This window comes from Hydra vulgaris, chromosome 15, assembly GCF_038396675.1.
Source record: "Hydra vulgaris chromosome 15, alternate assembly HydraT2T_AEP".
Classification (NCBI taxonomy): domain Eukaryota; kingdom Metazoa; phylum Cnidaria; class Hydrozoa; order Anthoathecata; family Hydridae; genus Hydra; species Hydra vulgaris.
Window position 1 is genome coordinate 1796002 of NC_088934.1, and position 23999 is coordinate 1820000.

Sequence of the window (23999 nt, forward strand, 5' to 3'; positions counted from 1 at the left end):
ACTCCGAAACACGAACCTTGACAAACAAGGCTGCTGCGCGGAGAAACAAGTTGAGCGCGGCTTACTTACTTACTTTCTTGAGACAAACAATCATATTTATTCTTTTGAGACATTTCACTCCTGCTGTCAAAATATTGCGTTCAGCTTTTCTTTTTAGAGTTGAAGAAGAAAAAGTCTGAGAATGCCGCTCCTTTTTCTCAAATCCAAACGATTTTTTTGGCATAAAAGGCAGCGCGGCTGAAAAGATTAATGAGTAAAAAAGCTAACAACTGCTTCCTTACAAAAAATATCAACAAGTATGACTATAATTGAATTATAAATTTTAACCTGGTTTTGATTTTGAAACAGGAGTCAACTTGTCAACTATCAATTCTGTTGCTGATGTCTCTGTGTCAGTATAGGCATATGCCTGGCATAATTCCTCATCATCTAATATAAAAAAAATACTAATTCTGGTTTTTCATAAAAATAAATTTTGTGTAAATAATATATTCAAGTACCTAAAAGTTAAATACAAATTTAATTATTAATAATGGAGATGGTGCCTATGTAGTAAAATTTCAAAGCTCAGAGAATAATCAAATTTGCAAACTGTAAACTTGTAAAGATAAAATAATAATGAGTAAACTTACCATCCGATAACTTCACTTTTATTAATGTAAAAACTTTTCAATCCGATTTCGATACTTTTTGTATGATTTAATAACATGCAACATTTTTTTAGGCCACCATAGCATATTTTTTTTCTCATCCACCCAAACAGTTGGCACAACACCTTCCACTTCTTCATTATCCTCTAGCCAAACAGCTTTAGCCCATGACATCATAAATGAATCTACTTAATAATTCAATATAATGCAATATACAAAAAATTTATAAATAAATTAACATACTTTGAGTTTTTAAATGCATAATTTATTAATAATTCTAAATTATATTCTAGTTGTAAAATTTTAATAGTTTTATATTGCACAATAGAATATATGTTCTAGTTATGGGTTTAAACTGATTCTATATATTAGGCAACTTACACGTAAGTAAGTACAGAAAATAGCAACCTAGGTAATACTTAGTTTGTAAAAAACTTGCTTTAATTCACCATTTAATTAAAAAAATAGCATTTTGGAAAACCATTCCACACAAGTATGGAATCATTGGTGCTAAATATAAAACAAAACAAACAAATATATATATATATATATATATATATATATATATATATATATATATATATATATATATATATATATATACTAAGTTAGATCAGGTTATCCTGCTACTGGTAACATGTAACCCAGTACAATCTGCTTCATGTCCTGTTGCCTTGAAGGATACGCCTTTTTTGGCAAAGGCTATGAGATGCCAACTCCGACTTAAAATGCCCCCTGCCTTGGGGCTCTTAGTTAAGTAAAGGCTAGAGATGGTGTCTCGATAAAAATACTCAACTTGGGCAGATGTTAAATGCACCCGGCTACTATCTTGTAGAAGGCCTTCTAGGCAAAGACTTAAGGGGTAAACAGATTCTATCTGTTGACCAGCCTCGCACCCCTTCTTCATCTATTAGGCTGGCGCAGATGTATTTTTAATACTTTGCTTCCAGTTTAGGATGTTAAATGCTGGATCTTCTTGACTCAATGCATGGGTTTTGCTTGTGTCTCTGTTTTTATGACTAGGCAACTCATTCTATTATCTCCTAATGAGGGTACAGCTCTAAAACTCAGTTTTATGGTTCTGAGGCCGGCTGGTAGTCAGGTTTCCTGAACTCTGTGGTAGCTCTCAGAGGGGCTGATTCCATCAACAGCTGAAAAATATCAAAGTATTAACAGTGTCATGTTGCGCATGGATGGTGTCCCTGTTTGTACTTTTGGTGTGCATTGCGGAGGCCACATTTGGAGCCCTTTGTTACGTCTTAGGGTTTATTAGTAGTAGTGAGGCAATTGCTTGGGCTATTAAACAGTGTACTGTTTAATAGCCCAAGCAATTGTACTCACTAAGCAGAGTACTATCTATGCTTTGAGTCAAGTTCTTCAATCTAATTTAAAAAGTTCGGCTGTCTCATCTTGTGATCTTAGTGTTGATGGTTATCTTCCTCTGATTCGTAAAGACTTCAATACTCACATGCTTGGCCTGGGTATTTACATTCGTAAGAGTTCATCCATTTGTCGTGAAACTAGATTTGAATCCACAGACTATTCTTTAATGTGCTTTCGTTTAGCACCACTTCACTCTATTGCCTTTCTCTTTGTTTTATATCACTCTCCTTCATCTCAAGACTGCACTCTTTTTGATGTTATTTCTGATCATATTGACCAAGCCCTCTCTCTTTATCCATCAGCTAATATATTTGTTGTCGGTGACTTTAATGCTCACCACTCTGAATGGCTTGGCTCTAGTGTCAGTGATTCTGCAGGCACTAAAGCCCACAACTTTTGCCTTTCTCAATCCCTAACTCAAATAGTCAACTTTCCAACTCGCTTTCCTGACAACCCGAATCATTTACCTTCTCTACTCGACTTATGTCTTGTTTCTGATCGTAGTCAGTGCTCAGTTTCTCCACATTCCTCCTTAGGTGCTTCTGATCACAGTTTGATCTCTCTAAAACTAATGTCTCATTCTTCTTCATCACCTGAATCCCCCTATTATCGAACCCCTTACAACTACAGTAAAGCTGACTGGGATTCTTTCAATGATTTTCTTCGTGATGGCCCTTGGGTAGAAATCTTTTGTCTTCCTGTCGACAAATGTGCTTCTTACATAACTTCGTGGATTCAGGCTGGCATTGAATCTTTTGTTCCCTCTCGACGATTCCAGGTCAAGCCTCACTCTCCTCCATGGTTTTCCTCACGCTGTGCTGCTGCGATTGCCAATCGAAACCGTTACTTCCATATTTATTAGCAAAACAATTCTCCAGAAAACAGACGTCTGTTTATTACTGCTAGAAACAATTGTAAAAAAGTTTTGTCTAACGCCAAAACCCGCTATTCTCAGGTCATGAAATCTCGTATATCATCTCTCTCGTTATTAGATTAGGCTCTCGTGGCTTCTGGAGAATCTTTAATAGTATCAATAATTAGGGTAAATCTTTAATTCCACCTCTCTTGTATGGTTCAGACTTTGTCACCTCACCTAAAGACAAAGCTGAATTGTTTGCTAAAAACTTTTCATCAATATCATCTCTTGATTCCACTAGTTGCGTTCTACCTGATATTGCCAACAAACAGGTTGATCCATTGCTTGACATTCATATCACTCATATTCATATCTAAAGTGATTTCCTGCCTAGACTAGTCTACAGCTTGTGGCCCGGACAAGATACCTGTTATTGTCTTGCAGAAGTGTTCTCCGGAGCTGTCGTCAATACTCTCAAAACTATTCAACAAGTGCTTATCAGAGTCTTGTTTTCCAGCCTGCTGGAAAGCGGCATCTGTTATCCCTATCTTCAAAAATTCTGGAGAGCGATCTGATTCGTCTAACTACCGTCCTATTAGTCTTCTTCCTATCATAAGCAAGGTTTTCGAGTCTTTAATTAACAAACACTTAATTTCTCATCTTGAATCTAACAACTTACTTTCTGACCATCAATATGGATTTCAATGTTCTCGTTCTACAGCTGATTTGCTAACAGTAATAACCGATAGGTTTTATCGTGCATTAGATAAAGGTGGAGAGGTTAAGGCCATCGCTCTTGACATTTCAAAAGCTTTTGATAAAGTTTGGCATGCTGGTCTTCTCCATAAGCTTTCTTCTTATGGTGTATCTTGCAACATCTTTAAGATTATTGAATCTTTCCTTTCCAATCATAGTATAAAAGTTGTCCTCGATGGACAGCACTCTTCTTCTTATTCTTATACTTCAGGGGTTCCTCAAGGTTCTATCCTTGGCCCTATACTCTTTTTAATTTACATTAACAATCTTCCAGATATTCTCACATCTAAGGTGGCATTGTTTGCTGATGATACTACCATTTATTCTTGTCATGATAAGAAACCAACACCCTCTGATTGCTTGGAGGGGGCATTTGAGCTTGTAAAGGATCTCACTTCTGCTACACAGTGGCTGGTGAACTTTAATTCAGATAAAACTCAATTTTTTTCAGCCAATCGTTATCGCAATAATTTAGATCTTCCTATATTTATGAACGGTGATGTACTCGATGAGTCATCTACTCTTCATTTTCTAGGATTAACTCTTACTTCCAATCTTTCTTGGAAACCATATATCAAATCAGTTGCAAAATTAGCATCTGCTTTCTCTTTTAGACAAGGTGCGAAAACGCATTGTAAACATAGTTGGACCTGCTCTTGCAGCCAACCTCCAACCATTACCACATCATTGTGATGTTGTATTTCTTTCTCTTTTCTATAAATACTATAATGGGCACTGCTCTAAAGGGCTAATGTCTCTTGTCCCATCTACTAAAGTTCATTCTTGTGTTACTCGTCATTCAATTAAGTCTCATCCTTTTTCTGTGACTGTTCCTAAGTGCTCCAAGGACTCTTATTCGTCTAGTTTTTTTCCTCGAACAACGGTTCTTTGGAATTCGCTTCCTTCATCTTGCTTTCCTGATTCATATAATTTGCAATTCTTTAAGTTGTCTGTCAATCGTGTTCTTGCTCTACAATCTTCATCTTTTTCCTTTCAATAACTTCCAACTTTAATTAGTGGCTGCCTGCAGCCTTGTTGGAAGCGAAGACGTTTAAAAAAATATATATATATATACATTTTCTAACAGCAATTACAAGAATTGAATTAAAATTAGAAAATATTCTATTAATTAAGATCTTTCTTTAGCATTCAGCAGTGGAAACAATGAATATCCTCTTTCTTTAGGTAAACATACACACTTTCTGATGAACTCGGATTTGTTCAGCTGTTTACTTCGACCTTTCTGGGCATTCACAGTTCTTAAAAGGAATATATTAAATGTTTTTGACTCTACATGGTTGACAAAAACATTATCTAAATAGCACTGACTAAAAACATCACACTTATAACTGTCATTTGTAAGTTTTTGCAATACAAAAGCTATTGATCCATCTTTTAGATAAAAACACCTGTCTTTCTTGTTGGCAGAAACCTTAGTGTATAAAGTTTTATGAGTTTTACTTTGTAAAACAAAGACCAGATTTCTGTTATATTCTGTTATATTAGTTATATTCTTGATATATTCTTATATATTCTTTTGAATGTTCGTTGAAATAAAAAGTAACTTAAAAAAAAAGATAATATTGGTTTGTGGAAAGATATTAGAGCTTAAATCGTTCTAGAGTAACCTCAGTTTTAAAGAATTGTGTTGTGCAAATCAAAAACAGGGAACGTCATATTTAGAGACAGGTTGCAAAATTTAATAGCAAACCAAAAGTTTTTGTAACTATTTGAAAACATTACATTTTTTCATTCATTCTAAGGTTAGTAAAAAAATAAAAATCAAGATCAAAAGGTATATAAAGCCAAAAAATAGTTGAGTATAATTATTTTTTGATGGTTATCTAAATTCTGTTGTTGTTGCGCACTCGGTTTAGAATGTTTATTAAGGGCGTGGTAAAATAAAACTCTAAATTTCCTTATTGTATCAATATTAAATAGTTTTAACTTTTAATTATTTTTAAAAGTAATTAGTTCAATAAAATGGTTTAATTTAAGTATAAAATTAGAATTTTCAATTATGTTCTTATATGAAACATACTTTTTGAACCCCCTTACTGTTTTAAAAAGTCAAGGTCGCCGCTTTTTTTATTATTTTTAGAATTTTTAGCTTTTTTAAAAATCTCTTCATTTGTTAAAGTATATAAAGTATATAATATTGTTAGATATGTTTGTTTACAATCTTTATAAAACTTCACAAGTATTTTTTATTTAAAAAAAAATCTAAAAGAATTAAAAAAAAAGTCGCCGATTGTAGGACTCAAACCACGGTTTTTATGTTCAGCGCTTTAACCACTTTACCATGCTGGTACGTTGGTCATCAAAATTTTAAAACTATATAAAAATTGTTTTTAACGGAAATAAATGCTGCTGATTAAAAATTGACAAGAGGTTGACGCAATGCAGTTTTTAAGTGAAAGTCAAACTGTAAAACTTGATATATATTTAAATATGTTTTAACATTACATTATATGAAGTTTACATATTTATGGTATAAGTTTCACATTCCCTCGCGTTTTCTTATAAAGCAAAGCTGTGACTCTTTCTCGCCAATACCTTGGTTGCAATAGCTGCCCAGGGTTTCGTGTCAAACACACTCCAAGGGACTATTAACAAAACTATTAAAACTATTAAGTTTGGCAATAATATATAGAGATATTCAGCTTTTCAACAAAACTTTAGAAAGACTTTTTCTTGTTAAACTTAGATAAAATGAAAATTGCATTTTCAATTGCAATAATTCTTTAGTAGTTTATCTGGCTATTGATAAATTGAACATGTCACTCTATTTTCGAGCAAAATAGTTAAGTATAATCAAAATATTTTGTAGCAAAAATAATATTTTGCAACAGCTTTTTTTTTATCATATAACATTAGAGAAAGATCATTCTGAACCGTTAAAATTACTTAGAGCAACTGCTAAAAGTTATCTTTTAAAATAGCAACTGCTAAAAGTCTCTTAAATAAATCTTTAAAGCAACTGCTAAAAGTTATTTTTTAATTAAACTTTCATGTAAATTTCATTACTTGTTAGTTAAAAATTTATATCGAAGAGATCAACTACTTGTTCTGATGTGGGACACACCAAATATTTTATATTTAAAAAAATTCCTATTTTGAAAATTACTAATAAATGTCACTTTTCATTATAGTATGAAAGTTTACTACAAGAACATGAGCATTTAAAAGAACGACATGAAGAAGTAACTTTAGAATTGGAAATACTCAAAAATGAGATCAGTGAAGGAGGTTTATTGTTATTTCATTTAATATATAATTAAAGTTAAATTATTATTATTGGTACAATTATTATTATTGGTACAATTTTTTAAATATTTAAAAATGATATCATCAATAAAATTAATTTTGATGTCAAGCTTTTGGCAATATTTTTAAGTAATTGTGCTGCTTTTGATTGATATTTTAGTTGATGTAATATATAATTATAATATATAATTCTTACTTTAAAATTTATTAGGTGTAGGGACTGTTGCTGCAAATGCTGAACTTAAGCAAATGGAGCAACAAAACATTCGACTAAAAGAAGCTTTAATCAAGTAAGTAGATTTTATACATGCAGCAAAATATTTTTCTTTGAAAATATTTTTACCTATTGAATTCATAAATCAATATCAATGCTTCAGTAATGTGTTGTACAAGGGATTTCTTTGATAGCACTCATTCAATATTCTCAACTGTATATGTAGTTAGAGGGTTTCCTAAGCAGGACTTATCTTCAAGACTATTATTTTTGAACAAAGCAGCCAACTTGACACATGTACTAAATAATGGTACTTAGTTACGATAAGCTTATACCATTTGATTAGTTATGGTTTGTGATGAAACTCTGAGTAGGGCACACTTTTTTTGCAAGTTATTTTAATTCATTGCAAAGTATTGAAATTTTATTTAAAAAAAAAAATTTTACAAACTAATAAAATTTCAATAACTTGCAAAATTTTACATAAAATATTCAAGATTGAAGGGTTTATTTTTATCTTAAAGGTTGAAGGATATTGCTCAAAATGATAAATCTGAGCTTTCCAATTCTCAAAAAGAAAATAAATCATTAAACCAAAAATTATCTACAATTGCAAGTGAGAGAGACACACTACAAGAAAAGTTGAGACATATGGAATCTCAAGTTGACGAATTAAAGGAGCAGGTAAATTAAACAAACTATAAAAAAGTATAACAAAATAAAAATATAAATGATTTTACATTTATTTATGTTTCTAATATTTGTTTCTTAGGTGGACTTCGCACTTGGAGCAGAAGAAATGGTTGAAAAATTGACAGATAAGAATCTTGAACTAGAGGAGAAAATAGAGCAGTATGAAGAAACCATCAAAGATCTGGTTATTTATTAATTTGTTACTATTTATTTTTTGGAAAAAGTGTAACTGCATTGAAATAGAAAAAGCATAAAAAGTAAGAAATTTTAACAAAGCAAGGCTGAACAAGGATAAAGAGCTTTTAATATTTTAAAAATTTATTTTGGCATGCTAGTCTTTTTTTTATAATCTTTTTTTATATAGTGCTCAAGAGAAAATTATTTTTTTCTTTATTTTTTAATAGTTGCGATTCTCTCTTTTTTCTCGATTGTCTAGACTTTTTTTCATTTTGTGATAATTTCGACTTTCCTTCATTTTGTGATAATTTCAATTTCCTTTTATTTCTTGATGATTTTGAATTTCTTTAATTTCATTATGATTTCGACTTTCTTTCATTTTGTGATGATTTTAATTTTCCTTCATTTCTTTATGATTTTTTCTTTCTAGTAATCTGGACCAGCAAGTGCAAAACATCAAAAAATTTAATGTTTATGGTCTAGCAAAGACATTTATCAATCATGCATAATATCAAGTGTTGATAAAAAATATTTTGACTTTTGAAAGACATAACAGTATATGTTTATTTTTCATATTTACAATTTTTTTTTTCTCAACACTCTCAATAAGGCTGCAAGCAACCACTAATAAATCGCTAACAACAGACCTGCAAGCAACTACTAATTAATCACTAACGATAGGACTGCAAATAACTATTAATTACTAACAACAAGTCTAGGAATTCAGTTGGGAACAGGAAATAAAGAAGAAAATTGAAGACCGAGAACAACAACAGCAGTAGACTTTTTTTTCTTTTTTCTTTTTTTTCTTTCAAATTTACTCCCAACAAATGCCAGTTAGCAGGTGCTAACTTTGCAATTAATTGTATATATGGTTTACATAAGAGGTCAGTGGTAAATGAAAATCCTAGAAGACAATAGGACTCCAATCATTAATATAGGAGGGTTGCCAATCATTAATATAGGAATGTCAACTGTATTGCGATAGTTATTTGCACTAAATAACTGAGTTTTGGTTGGAGTTTAAATTCACAAGCAACTGCAAGCCTTAAGCTGTTACAGTAGTGAGAATAAATTCAAGATCAGCTTCCTGTTCTAAGTCATCAAAAAAGGAGACTTTTTGACAAGTCAGGTGTATAAAGTTGAGTCATCAGCAAATAGAGCCAGTTTAGATCTAAGATTGTTAGGAATATCATTAATGGTACTCTAGAAATTACTGGAAATTAAGAGTGTTGATCTTTGAGGATGACTTTAGTAAAGTTGTTAAACTTTCCCAGACACACCAAATAAAGCAAGCTTATGAAGAAGACTAGCATCCCAAACTTTTTTGAAAGCTTTAGATATATTAAACGCAATAGCTCTTGCCTTGGTGCCTCCATCAGGGAGAGTATCTTTCAGTCACAGCAATTAGCATGTCAGCCATAGAACAAGAAGATCAAAAATCATATTGATTCTTAGAGATTTAATTCAGATAAAACCCAATTTTTTTCAGCGTACCATTATCGCAATAATTTAAATCTTCCTATATTTATAAATGGTAATGTACTTGATGAGTCATCTACCCTTCATCTTCTAGGATTAACTCTTACTTCCGATCTTTCTTGGAAACTATATATCAAATTCATTGCAAAATTAGCATTTGTTAAGGTTGCATCTCTTTATCATGCTCAATACTTTCTTACTCCAGATTCTATTCTTTATCTCTATAAATCTCAAATCCATCCTTGTATGGAATACTGTTCTTCCAATGATGCATCCTTGTATGGAATACGGATCTTCCAATGATGCTATTTCACTTTTAGACAAGATGCGAAAATGCATTGTAATCATAGTTCGACCTGCTCTTGCAGCCAACCTCCAACCATTATCACATCACTGTAACGTTGCTTCTCTTTTCTACAAATACCAACAGAAACACTTATTCATTCAGTTTTTTTCCTCTTACATCAGTTCTTTGGAATTCGCTTTCTTTATCTTGCTTTCCTGATTCATATAATTTGCAATCGTTATCTTGCTCTATAAATTTCATCTTTTCTCTTCCAGTAACTTCCAACTCTAATAGTGGTTGCTTGCAGCCTTGTTGGAAGCAAGTATGTTAAAAAAAATTAAAATAAAATAAAAATTTTACTATATGGAACATTTTATTTTAATTATTTCTATAAGTATCCACATTATATGGTTTACATCAGAGGTGTTCAACCTTTTTTAGTTCAGCACCCCCTTTGAGATTTAACAGAAAATAGTGACCCCTATAACAAATATTAAATATTTTTTCCCAAAAGAACAATAAAAGTACTGATTTTCAATTGAAAAAAAAATTATTTTATTTTATTTATACATTTGGTTAGTGTGATGGTTGTTGTTGATTTTTAGCACTCAGTTTTTTGATTCTTGGTTTTGTCTTAAATAGTGCTAGCCTCATATCGTATTCAATGTTCAATACACTTCTTTGTTTTGTCTTTAACATAAGCATTGTGGAAAATCCACATTCATACCTGTAAATTGATGCAAATGGCAATAGCACTGGCATTACCATTTCAGATAACATAGGGTAACTGGCACCAATTTTTGACCTGACTACAACTAAGTTCTCCTTTTCAAACATAAATCTTTACAGATGTATCTTCTTGCAGCTGCATTGACTGTGTCTGTGCAGCATCTTTTTCATCTGAAATGCATGTCACAGGAGCATTTAATGGATCTTTGACCAATTTTGCTATTTCATTTGACAGCTCTGGAAAATGGTTATTGAATTCAGATGCCAACTACTTCAAATGTTCAGTTATCATTTCTTTAATTTCTGAAGATAGCATCGCATCACCATTGTTCAATATATCTGACAATTTTGAAAACATTGTAACGTTTTCTAACTCTACCTTTCTGTGCCAATTTTCCAATTTTCTGATGAAAGCTTTAATTGTGTCTCTAAAATCAATGATATTGGTTTCTCTGCCCTGCAGTTGCAAATTAAGATAATTAAATTCAGAAAATATGTCAGATAAATATCCAAGTTTCAAGTCAAAATAATCATCACTCATGACATTTATCAATTTCATTTCTATCATCTGTTCCTGCTTTTAAATTTTTTTTGCAGTTTGTGTTTTCTCCGCTGTTGCAGCATCAATCTTTCTTTGTAGAAAAGCTTTTATTTTATTTTTCAACTTTAATACTTGAGTGAGAGCATTTCCTTTTGACAACCAACGTACTTCTGTATGATACAAAAGATTATGGTATTCAGCATCCATATCTTTACATAATTCTTTAAAAAGTCTTGTACTAAGCACACTAGACTTCATATAATTGACAATCTTTATTATATCATTCAGTGTTTCTAGCAGTGTATCCGGCAATGTTTTAGAAGCTAAACTTTTTCTATGGATCATACAGTGGTTTATCAAAATTTGGGAATTTTTTTTTTTTGCAAGTCCAACAAAACCAACATGCACACCCATCATTGATGGAGTTCCATCTGTACAGATACCACAAACATATTTCCATTCTAGGCCTTCTTCTTCAAAAAAACAATCCACCAGAGCCATAACTTCAGCTCCAGTTGTATGTTGCTTCAGTGGCTTGCAAAATAAGAACTTTTCATTAATATCTTCCTTCCACTTGTATCTTACATATTCCAACAGCTGTGCACATGACTGCACATCAGTTGATTCATCCAGTGCCATGCTAAATAAACCAGCTTGTTTGATTTCTCCAACAATGCATTCTTTTACATCTGTTGCCATTTCAATAATTCTTCTATGAACTGTATCATTAGACAAGGACACCTTATTAAGTTTTTTTGCTGCAGAATCACTTGCTTGACTAAGATTTTTGCAGCTGGAAAAATTAGCTCATCCCCAATCTTATGGGGCTTCATTTTTTTGTCAGTTAGATGTGACACAGAATAAGATGCTTCAACAGCAGCTGCTAATTCTTGCTTGAATGTTCTACTGGAATCAAGGCACTGTCGTTTTAGATCATTTCGCTTTCTTTCAAAAAATAACACATTTTTACCAGCATGTTCAGCATGTCTTATCAGCAGATGTTTTTTTAATTTTGATGGTTTCATTGTTTCCGCAGCCAAAACTTTCAGACATAAAACACATTGTGGTCTTTCTATACCTTAATCATCCAATGCAATAAATCCAAATTTAACTCTTTTGCATACTTTCTTTTCTTTATCTTTTTGTTTTCTAGATTTAAATACACAATACTTAAAATTTAAATAATAAAAAAAATATATATATATAAATAACTAATGCTAACTAAAGAAACGACTAGGGCATTCTTAGGAATTCTAGGGAATGCTTTGAAGCCACATAACCAGACCAATTAGTAAAGAAACAAAGTCATGTGATGCGTACGCTTCTTATTACTGATTGATCTGGTTTTCATAATAATCTTAAATTCAACGCTAACCTTATTTTTTTGTAATAATATTATTATAAATTCTACTGCATATTTAAAAAATTATATCAAATGCAAGAAGTAAATGACCCCCTTATGGATAAAATGGAATACTTTCATGACCCCCCTAGAAAAGCTTTATGACCTCCTTGGGGGTCACAACCCCCAAGTTGAGAAGTCCTGGTTTACATCAATTTTTTTTATAACACAGGACTGCGTTTGAAAGATTTTTTATTTACATGCGAACTCCTTGTTTTTCGAAGCTTTTCATAAGCTCATTGATATGTGAAACATATTCAGAGCTTCTTTTATTTCCCAGAAATCCTTCAATTACTGTGCTGAACATTCGCCATGCATCTCATTCAATGCCTACTATTTTGATATCAAAATCTTTGTCCTTTAACAAAGTTCTAATTTTGGGTCCATCAAATATACCTGCATGTAACTCGGCATCGCTGATCTGTGGGAACTTTTGCAATAGATACTTAAAAGTTTGGCTTTCTTTATTCAGTGCTTTTACAAAATTTTTCATCAGACCAAGTTTGATATGGAGAGGAGGAAGTAATATATTTTCTGGAGGGACTAGTGGTTCAGCTATCACATTGTAGCTGCCAATTGTGAATGCCTCCCGAGATAGCCAGTCTTTCTGCTTATAGTAAAGACTATCTGCCCTACTATCCCATAGGCATAAGAAGCAAGGGTATTTTGTGTACCCCCCTTGCATCCCAAGTAGAAAGCACACAACCTGAAAAGAAAAGATTTATTCATAAAGAATCAAATCTTAGTAAGTTAAAATATATTTCTATTTCTTTCTAAAAAATTACCCACAGGTGCTAAAGTATTTTCAAAGGCAAGCTTTATATTGACAAGAAAACTTAATAAGTATAATAATATATATATATATAAGTATAATAATAATATATATATATAAATATAATTTTACCTTAAGGTCACTACATACTAGTCAATTGTGGTGCTTGATTGCTTCAATCAATATTTTCATGTTCTTGTAGCTTTTTGTCAACTGAACTGAATGTTCAATAGGTGCAGATGCCAATGTGTAGGAGTACTGCCTTTAGGCTTCTGCTAGAGGAATCAATAAAGAGCGTCCATTCTCTTGGTTGGTAAGGAATGCCAAGTGCCTCTATTAAGCCTTTTACATCATTGCAATATGCCAACGAGCTAGAAGAATCAACTTCAAAGAACCTTCGAAACTTTTCTTCTCTAATTCTATACTAATAGAAGGTAGTTTCTTTGGAGAGGAGATTGCTCTCACTAAGACAGGAACCAAGAAGTTGTGCATTCTTTTTAGAAAGACCAAGATCTCTGGTCAAGTCATTTAGATGACTTTGAATGAGTGGTCGTGGTCGCTGGCTCATGTCACAGATATGTCAGTGTCTTCCACTTTTACACCTTCCATATCCTCTTCTAGTTCGCCTTTCTCAGGTGGAGAAGGAGCTGGAACTTCTGGACCATGTGGTACTGGCTTAATGGCAGAAAGAATATCAGGATAGACCACCATGTGTTTGTTTTTCTTATTGAGACCTGAAAAAATTCACATATTTATTTTCAGATTTTTATCTACTTTTCTATACAATTTAAAGAATTTTTTTGTTGAATTTCAATACAATTTTTATTAACAATTCAAACTTCATTAAACTTTAAAAGAAATAAATGTTTGGATTAGTTAAATATTGTTCTTTTAAGAAATTATCTTACTTTGAAGAATGGTCATACAAAAGTAGCAGTCTGTAGTATGGTCCTTATCTTCTCTCCATACCATCGGTACACCAAATGACATACAGTTTGCTGTGCCTCATTCTGATTGAGAATTGCAATAAAATGGATACTCAGTTGTTAGATGTGGATAGAGCCCTAAGTCTATATCTTAAAAACTAGACCAGATTGAGAAATTTGAATCCTAGATTCAGATTGAGAAGGCAAATTTCATTTAGAATCACCTAAGAAAACCCTTGGAACATTTTTGACGCAGACCAGTGTAATATATTGAAGATTTTTTTGATTTAACAAACATATTTTTCTAAACTTTTTTATATAATATTTATGTTTTAAGTGTCTATGTTATTTTTTATATTATTGTTGAATTTCTAACATTTTTTTTTCTACTGAGAGTAAATTATAAATGACAAAGGTTGTGATAAAAATTTAACAAAATTTAAAAAAAAAAGATAAATACATATTAAGAAATATATAAATATGTATAAAAAATACAAATTTTTATCAATCATGAATAAATATGTATAAATAGTATCAAAATATTATGGATGGTATCAAAATGTTATCAATGGTTGGAATCAAAATGTTACGGATGGTATCAAAATGTTGTCAATGGATGGAATCTTGAATCTTTAGTTAAATAAAGTCCTTTTTTTGATCCGACACAAATAAAATTGCAGACCAGATTACTGAGAAACAGGAGCAAGTTTGCTGTTAAAAAAATATTTTTATTCATAACATAAATATTAGCAAAGACAATATTTCTGAAATACATATTGTTGTTAATACACATTTTGTTCAAGATTATAACTATACATTGTTATTTATATATAATTTGTTGTTATTAGTATATATTATGTATATTTATACATTATGTTCTACTATTTAGATGAATTATATATTTTAATTTCAAATTCAATTTAAACACCTTAATATAGTTTCCCCTATAAAAATACATCCTAAAATAGTCATAAGATACCTGCTTAAAATAGTTGTAGGTACCTGTCCATTAGTTGATGTACAGTTATTCTTATTTCAGTGTGACATTACTAAAAGTTCAGTATGACATTATCACTTACGTTAGATGTTGACCTATATTATCAGTAAAACTTTAGGTAAAAAATTATGATTTCACTTGATATTACTTAAAATTTTAAAAACTTTTTCTTCTTAGGAAGCTCTTCGTGAGTTAAATACAGAATTGGAAGAAGGACACATCATGACGGAACAAGATTTAAGAGAAGAGTTAGAGTTAGCAGACAAAAAAATTGATGAGGTTAAATAATATTATTATTTTTTTGAATGTTAGTTTACCTCCTCAAGGCCAAGAAGGCAACTACAGATGAGGAGTCTACTCAATAGTGGTTATAACCCTCTTTCAACTTTATAAATGCAAAACACGAATCTTGACAAACAAGGTTGCTGCGCAGAGAAACAAGTTGAGCACGGTACTACCAGGGACATGGTGAGGGTTGAATTCAGAACCTTTCGCTTATGAAGCAAGCGCTCTAACACTACACCACTGCCGCATTTTTTAGTTTTTGTTTTCTATTGAAGATTTTTGAAATATTTTATTTTAAAGTATTAGCAACTTTTATTTTTTTTTTTTATTAAAAATATAAATAAATCATATAAATCAGAATTTGTTAATAAAATCTGAAAAAAAAAATCTCTTGAGTAAACCATTCAAAGAAAGAAAGTTTGTGTTTGTGGATATATATTCATACTTTTATGGCTCAAAGCTTGAACCATAAAAATGCTTTATATTAAGAATATTAAGCTCTGTTTTTTACATTGAAATAATTTTTTTTATGCATTGTATAAATATTGTACATATCATACAAATATTTTTTGTTTAGCATATCATATAATTCAGGTTATCATCGATCGTGGTGATCATCTAGATCATACCAACAATCATCATGATCACCCAGCTACTGGTAACATATTATCCAGTACAACCTACCCATGTCCTGTTGCCTTTTAGGATTCCCTTTTCTAGGCAATTGCTAATAAAAGTTAAAATTAAAAAGGCTAATAAACTTTGACTTAAAATATTTAGCTAACACTTTTAGCGACTTAAAATATTTAGCATACATTTTTAGCTAACACTTTAAGAGCCTTGGGGCTCTTAAAGTGTTAGCTAAAAATGGTATAAATTCATAAAAATACTCAAACATAAACCTGTGTTACATTGTTTCTTGCTGAAAATGATGAACGCTGGACTTTCTTCAATAGAAGAAAACCAAAATCTATAAATCTTTAATCTTGTTTTCCTTCTTCAGGTTCACTTCTTGCTACTATCTAAAGGCTGACATCATATTGAATTATATAAATATTGTATTTATTGTATGACATTATAGCAGTAGTGGTGTAGTGGTAAAGCGCTTGCCTCATAAGCAAGAATTTCCGAGTTAGATCCCCACCATGTCCCTGGTAGTATCGCGCTCATGCATGCTCCATGCAGCAACCTTGTTCATTATGGTTAGTGTTTCAGAGTTATATAGTTGAGAGAGGGTTGTAACCACAGTTATAGTAATCTCCTCGACTGTAGTGGCCTTCTTAGCCAGTACAGTTGAGGAGACTACTATAATTGAATCAGTGAAAAGAAGAACAGTACTAGCCCAATATTTTCATTTCGAGATAATCAATATTTAAGTTTTAAACAGTTATAGTTTGGCAAAAATGTATGGCAAAAACTAATGAAAGCAAGATGGACTAGTATTATTTTAGTGGTACATAGAGATCGACATAAGTTAAATGAAATTATGAAAAAAAGTGCAATTAACTAAAAATAGACTAGTACTGTTCTTCTTCTCACCAATTCAATTGTGGTTACAACCCTCTCTCAACTCTAGGAGGGAGGGAGGTGAATTAACATTAAAAAAAATATTATTTTACCTTTTGTTTACTTTAATTTGTTAATTTCGTTGTTAATTTCTTTTTAGTAAGAAATTTTTTGTTATTAATATCATACTATTATTATTACTTTTTGTAGTTTGAGAAGCAACTAGCTGCCCATGTTGAGCAGATTAGTGATTATCAGTCAACCATTTTAAAGTTCAGAGAGCTCGTACAAAATTTGCAGGTGCGGAAATTTTTAAATTGTTAAATTTTTCAAAAATTAGATAAATACATAATTATTTTATTAATTGTTTTTATAATAATATTAATAATTTTAATATTCTGAATTCTTTCCGAAATAAGAAATAAAAGATTACGGCTAACACTTTTTTAACCATTTTTTATTTTTAACTATTTTTTAACTATTTCTAATTATTTTTTATTACTATTATATCTTTGTACTGAAATGATATGCATAACATGTTTAAGTACATAACATGTTTGTACCGAAAATGATATACATAACCAAGGGCTATTCTAGACCGTTTTCGACAGCGTCGACTGTATTTGGGCGCTGCCCAAATTAATATTTGAGGAACTTTTTTTTTTACGTTTTTATGGCAAATGTTTTTTGCGCAAAAAACACTGATTTTCTGCTATATTTCTCCAAGATGAAGGGCCACCGCCGCCCAAATTTTTTTGGGTTGGGTTTTTTAGAATAGGCTCTGATAACATGTTTAACTCCATAACATGTTTAACTACATAACATTGTATTGATAATTATTTTTTAAAATAAAACTCTTTAGCGTTAAAAACCTTTAATGTTCACATATAAGAAAATATATAGAATAGTATTTTGTGGGTTATCGGATAAAGTTATATACTCCTCTAATTAGAAAAATAAACAACCGAAGTATTTGATTTTCATCTGTTTGGGTATACTGTTCAGATTAACTATTAACAAAAGAGATCACCAGGGTATTTAATCCTGTTAAATTATCATTTATTCAAGTTTCCAGTTATTTCACAAAATTTTTGAAAATTTTAATTATTATATATTTTACCAAATCAATAATCTTAATTTTATAAATTTTATTCTATACACATTTAAACTATTTTTTTTATATAAATTTGTCCTTTTTATTTTTTATATACATTTGTCCTTTTTCTTTTAGACATTGTAAACATAGTTGGATATGCACTTGCAACCAACCTTCAATCATTGTCACATTGTCGTAATGTTGCATCTCTTTCTCTTTTCTATGAATACTATAACAGGTACTGTTCTAAAGAGTTAGCATCTCTTGTGCCTACTACTTGTGTTACTTGTCACTCAATTAAGTCTCATCCCTTTTCTGTGACTGTTCCTAAGTGCTTAAAAATTTTTTATTCATCTAGTTTTTTTCCTTAAACATCAGTTCTTTGGAATTCGCTCCTTCATTTTGTTTTCCTGATTCATATAAATTGCAATCTTTAAAGTTGCCTGAAAAAGGTTATCTTGTTTTATTAACTTCATTTTTTCTCTCCCAGTAACTTCCAACTCTAATAGTGGTTGCTTGCAGCCTTGTTGGAAGTGAAGACGTTTAAAAAATAAAATTAACCTATTTTTTTATAAAAATTTTTTTCTTAAGTATCACCGTGTCTGCTGGCACTTAATTAGACAAAGTTTGCTTTATATCTTAATTACTTTAATTTTATAAATTTTTTTACTGCTGTTAATTTTTCTTTGTTTCAGTAAAAATATGGCTTAAGCTTTGCAACTTAGGATATAAAGATATGATAGGATAGATAAAGATAGGATATTAAACTTTTTAACATGATACAGGTATTTTACTCATTTATCTGCTTCCACTAACATCCATAAAAGATTCTTATACTTTTATTTCTCCATAATCAAAATAAAGTCGTTATATAAAAAATTTATAAATTAAATATTTAATTATAAAATAAAAAAAAATCAAACCCTTATATTCTGGTCATGATCCAAATAACTTTCCTTTAGTTTATGATGTGTAAGATGTGTAAAAATCAAAGGGTACAAATACAAAAAAGATTAATTATTAAAAAATTTAAATAGTTAAAAAGTTAAGCTTTCGATAAAAAAAATTGTTTAGTTATTTCAATAGCTCTTTCAAACTCAAACAAAGCATCAAGTCAATTTAGAATGAATTGAAAATTGTTGGGACAAATGGTAGATTTGTAAAAATCAAATATTAGTTTAAATCTTCATTCACTTCATTCGCTTACAAAGAATTTTGATTGCTTTCACATTGTAAAACTTAAAAATTGACATCAAAAAATCCAGATAAATGTCCATATACTGATTAAAATGATTTGCTGATGTATTAGCTGAAATTTTTGTAATCATATTTGACAAATCGTTATCAGAAATATTGATTCCTCAAAAGCATTTGACGCAATCTCTCACACATTATAAATCTTAAAACTGAAAGTTTGGAACTTTGGAAACCTTTGAAAAATTTGGAACTATTGGAAACCTTGATTAAATTTTTCTCGTTTATAGAAAGCAGAGAGTAGGATTCGGAGAACATGTATCATGTATGTATGGCTAATATTAGTGGTGTGACACAAGGCTCTGTGATAAAAATCACAACATGATTTTTATTATTGGCTTATTATGCAGTAAAGATCAGTCCTAACCTTATTGAAATACCACAACGACACAATTATTTTCCTGAGGTCATCTTTACTACTACATTAAGATATTTAATTTTAACACTTTATTTTCCCATTTTTTATATAAGCATTTTTTGTTGCTATTTTGTATTGTTTAGTTTTTTCAATTATATATCAATATTCTTGGTTTTCAACATAAAATATTATGTTTAAAATTTTTTAGATTTCAATTTTCTACATTTTTTTAGTTTTACAATAAAATAATTATTAGTATTATTATGAATGTTTTTCTTAAAATAATATATATGTTTCCATAATAATAATTTATTTTTCATTTAGTTGTTCAAAATATATATGTTTCCATAGTAATAATTCTAAGAGAGAAAAATGAAAAGATATTATATTTAATATCTTTTCATTTTTTTCTGTTTACATTACTTATTCTTTTTGACAGATTTTTTTTCCATAAGTATTCCACATATCTCTGTGAGCTTTAATTAAGTATTTCACATATCTCTGTGAGCTTTAATTAATCGGTATAGTTCAAGCAACACAGTTTTCCTATGTAAAAAGTAAATATCTAATGTACAATTTTGTTAAAATATTTTTAAATAAGACTGATTATAAACATGGTTCATTAAATTATTATGAAAATGGTTTGTTACTTGGTTTATTAATTGATGTCATTAACTGGTCATGTTTCATTAATTTTTTATGTATATGTTATATGACATGCAAAAATTAGTATTTTGGGGTTGTTATATATATGTAAAGTTAAGAACAATTTTTTACCACAAATGGATATATATATATATATATATATATATATATATATATATATATACATATACAATTACTATTTTAAGTGAAACTCGATTCTTAAAGATTAAAAGTGTCAATTTCTACCATTATGATTGCTTATAGTCTATAGTTTTTAACTTTATTTATAACAAAAAGATTTAAAATTTTGTCAATCAGATATGTTATGATTGTTACCAATAAAACAAATGATATATAAACATTTATTAGATAGGGTAAAAATATAAAAATAGCAATATACAATAATATATATATACTAATATGAAATTAAATATAATAGAAATAGTGGTGCAAACATCTTGATACAGGCTTTTTAATTATTTTTGCTTTATTATTTATTTATTATATCTTATTAGTGGTTTATTTACATCTTATTTGGTTAATTTTGATACTTGTGGGTTGTGGTGAATCACATAGTCAATTTTAATACAAGTGCGTTTTTTTAATCTCATCGGGTTAGCATTTTTTATACTTTTTTTTAAAATTTTTGTTTTTAATTTTTAGAATTGTATTAAAGAACTCCAATCAAATGGATCTTCTTCCCAACAAGTTGATCTTGACTCAACACCTGTACCAGATATTGATTTTAAGACAAAAATAAAGCAATGCAAAAGGGTAGGTGTTATTTCTTTCATTGTTTTAATTTATAAAAATAATAAAAATATTTATTTTGATACTTGATAATATTTTATAATAAAAAATATTTTTTAGTTTATTTTACCTGATCAAAATATTTTTATTACCACTTTAGTATATAGTACCTTATTTTTACATTAAAATAATGTCTTTAAAATTTTGTATTCTGCAAAGTATTACTTAACAAATTAGTAATCTATTAAACGATTTTGAAAATTTGAAGTTCTTGACTTATTTAACAATATTTTAATATCATACTAGACAGTCTACCAAAACACCATTAGTATGTCAACCACATTTAAATACTTTTAGAATAGTAGCATATCATACGTGACGTGTAGTATTAGTAAAACTTTATTATTCAAAAAAAAAAAAAAAACATTTTCTTCATTTTGGTTTACCAACCTTAGTCTCATCTTTTGACCAAAACACTTTGTTTTAGAGAGTTAGTCTTTAGACATTTTTCATTATTTTTTTTAATAAGAAATTTTGAGATGTTTATAAAAATTGAATATTATTTAAAAAAGTAATCGTGAATGATGGCTTTTTACCAACAAATATTTAATAAATACTGACAAATACTTTTAGTTAAATTTTTAGATAAAAAATTAAATTGTTTATTAAATTGTTGTTAGCAAATAAAGCAGAATTGATTTATTTTTATACCATCCTTAGAGTATTTTAAGTTATCAAAAGAACAGGGAAAAAGTATGTAAAAGATATTTTATATATATATATATTTATATATATATATATGAATATATATATATATATATATATATATATATATATATATATATATATATATATTTATATATATATATATATATATATATATATATATATATATATATATATATATATATATATATATATATATATATATATATATATATATATATATATATATATATATATATATATATATATATATATATATATATATATATATATATATATATTAGGATTGTCCAAAAATTTTTTTTTTCAAAAAGTGCACATTGTAACCTCCCAAGTTTTGTAAAAATTTGAAGTGATTTGAAGCATTTTTAGAAGTTGCACAAGTTATTCAAAGTTTCTGATTACATTACAAATGCAACCTTTTAGTAGATTAAAGTATTTCACATAAATATCAACAGCAAAAAATTTATTATTATTCAACAGTTGCAACTGTACCAATGCACTTACTAAATCACAACAAAAGCAAGACTGACATTTATATCAATTTTAGTTATTTTGTAGTTTATGTTTAAAAAAGTAGACAATACAGTCAATCTTCAGTGCCATTACAAACTTATTCAGCTTTTGAAAGTCCCAACAGCAAAAGGCCTTTCTTGGAATCTAGAAATTTGTGGCAATGTTTCTGAACAACCTGCAATAAGTACTGTTTCTGTTCTTCATTTTTTGTTGGTAGTGAATTGTAATCCTGCATGAGTTTCACTCCTCTTTCAGCTGAGTCATTAATTATGGTTAGAGCCGACACGATTTGTTCTGAAGCAACATAGTCACTGTTTTCTTTCCACTGCTCTGGTGACAACTTCAGAAACGCATCACTCAGCTGCGGAGTCTCAAAGAACTTTCTGGTGTTTAAGGTTACAAATGCACTAAGTGGCTGTGAAGCATCGGCAAACCTAGAGTCTAGTCTTGGTGGTGGATGGTCTGCTGTGTTTTTTTGTGTCCGGAAAATAAGATGAAAATATAAGCATGTTGCTGATCTTTGTCTGTTTTTCGTTGAAATCAATTTGTGGACCAGAAGAAAGGTAAACCAATAGTTATTTCACTCAAATACCACAGATGGCGGTTGAATGCAGTATCTGTAACCTGTCTAAAGGCTTGATTTAAGTATTCAGACGATTGGTGTAGCAAACGAAGATCATTGGCGGGTGCTGTAACTGCACGAGGAGCCTGGAACCATGCTTCAATGTAAACGTCACATATAAACAAGAGAAACTGGAAAATTTTCTTTTCTTCACCAGCTTTCAGTTTGAATTGAGACCTCAACATCCACATTTTGAATGAACAAATGATTAGCCATCCAGCGTGCCCAGTGCAAAGCTCCAGGTGCTATGAAATGAACACCACGCCGTTGAGTTTCACCTAGAAAGATGATTGCTAGTTCCAAGAGTTCCCTGTAATCATCTTGAGGTTGATAGATTTCAATATTTGTCTCAGCAAAATGAATCATACAAGATTTGGAATCCACAATCTCTACCGCATCTGCTGCTGAGCATTAGCTGTAGCAGCCAACAGATGTATGTATGTATGTATGTATGTATGTATATATACATATGTATGTATGTATGTATGTATATATATATACATATATATATATATATATATATATATATATATATATATATATATATATATATATATACAGACATACATGTATGTATGTATGTATGTATGCATGTATGTATGTATGTATGTATGTATGTATGTATGTATGTATGTATGTATGTATGTATGTATGTATGTATGTATGTATGTATATATATATATATATATATACATACAGTACTGTGAATATGTTTTATATTTAAGTTTGTAGTTCTATATTATAAACTTATTAAAACACATGTAATTCACACAAAATATGGAACAATTACAAACTTTTTACTGTCAAACTTCACAAAAAACTCCTAATATCTATTATGTCCTCCTTTTGCCTTTTTCACAGCCGATATTCGCCGGGGAATAGATTCATACAATTTAGTTATAAAATCCTGGGGATATGTTGTGCCATTCTCTTTGAAGTACTTCAAAATATTCTTCAGCATTTCGGGGAGCATGTTCAACCTTCTTTCTGTCCAGGTAATCCCAAATATGCTCAATTATATTTAAATCTGGACTCTGGGGAGGCCAGATCATTAATTCCAGTACTCCTTCCTCTGCCATTTCATTTAAATAATTTTTTTGTCATTTTGGA

At 29.8% G+C, this 23999-nt stretch overlaps 1 protein-coding gene and 1 long non-coding RNA gene across 2 annotated transcripts in view; one reads left to right on the top strand and one right to left on the bottom strand.

The window, feature by feature from the left end:
* LOC136072116 (dynactin subunit 1-like) overlaps nt 1–23999 on the top strand; it is a 74020-nt gene that overhangs the window by 21159 nt on the left and 28862 nt on the right. Inside the window, exons 7-13 of the mRNA XM_065820502.1 lie at nt 6798–6894; nt 7124–7202; nt 7651–7810; nt 7899–8003; nt 15309–15410; nt 17133–17222; nt 20939–21049. Of these exons, the coding sequence (XP_065676574.1) occupies nt 6798–6894; nt 7124–7202; nt 7651–7810; nt 7899–8003; nt 15309–15410; nt 17133–17222; nt 20939–21049 (744 nt within the window). The remainder of the gene's footprint in view (nt 1–6797; nt 6895–7123; nt 7203–7650; nt 7811–7898; nt 8004–15308; nt 15411–17132; nt 17223–20938; nt 21050–23999) is intronic.
* Nucleotides 91–693, bottom strand: LOC136092304 (uncharacterized). Its single transcript, XR_010644327.1, has 3 exons — nt 633–693; nt 328–429; nt 91–237 (listed from the first exon to the last, which is right to left on the bottom strand). It is a non-coding gene; the product is annotated as an uncharacterized LOC136092304 (long non-coding RNA).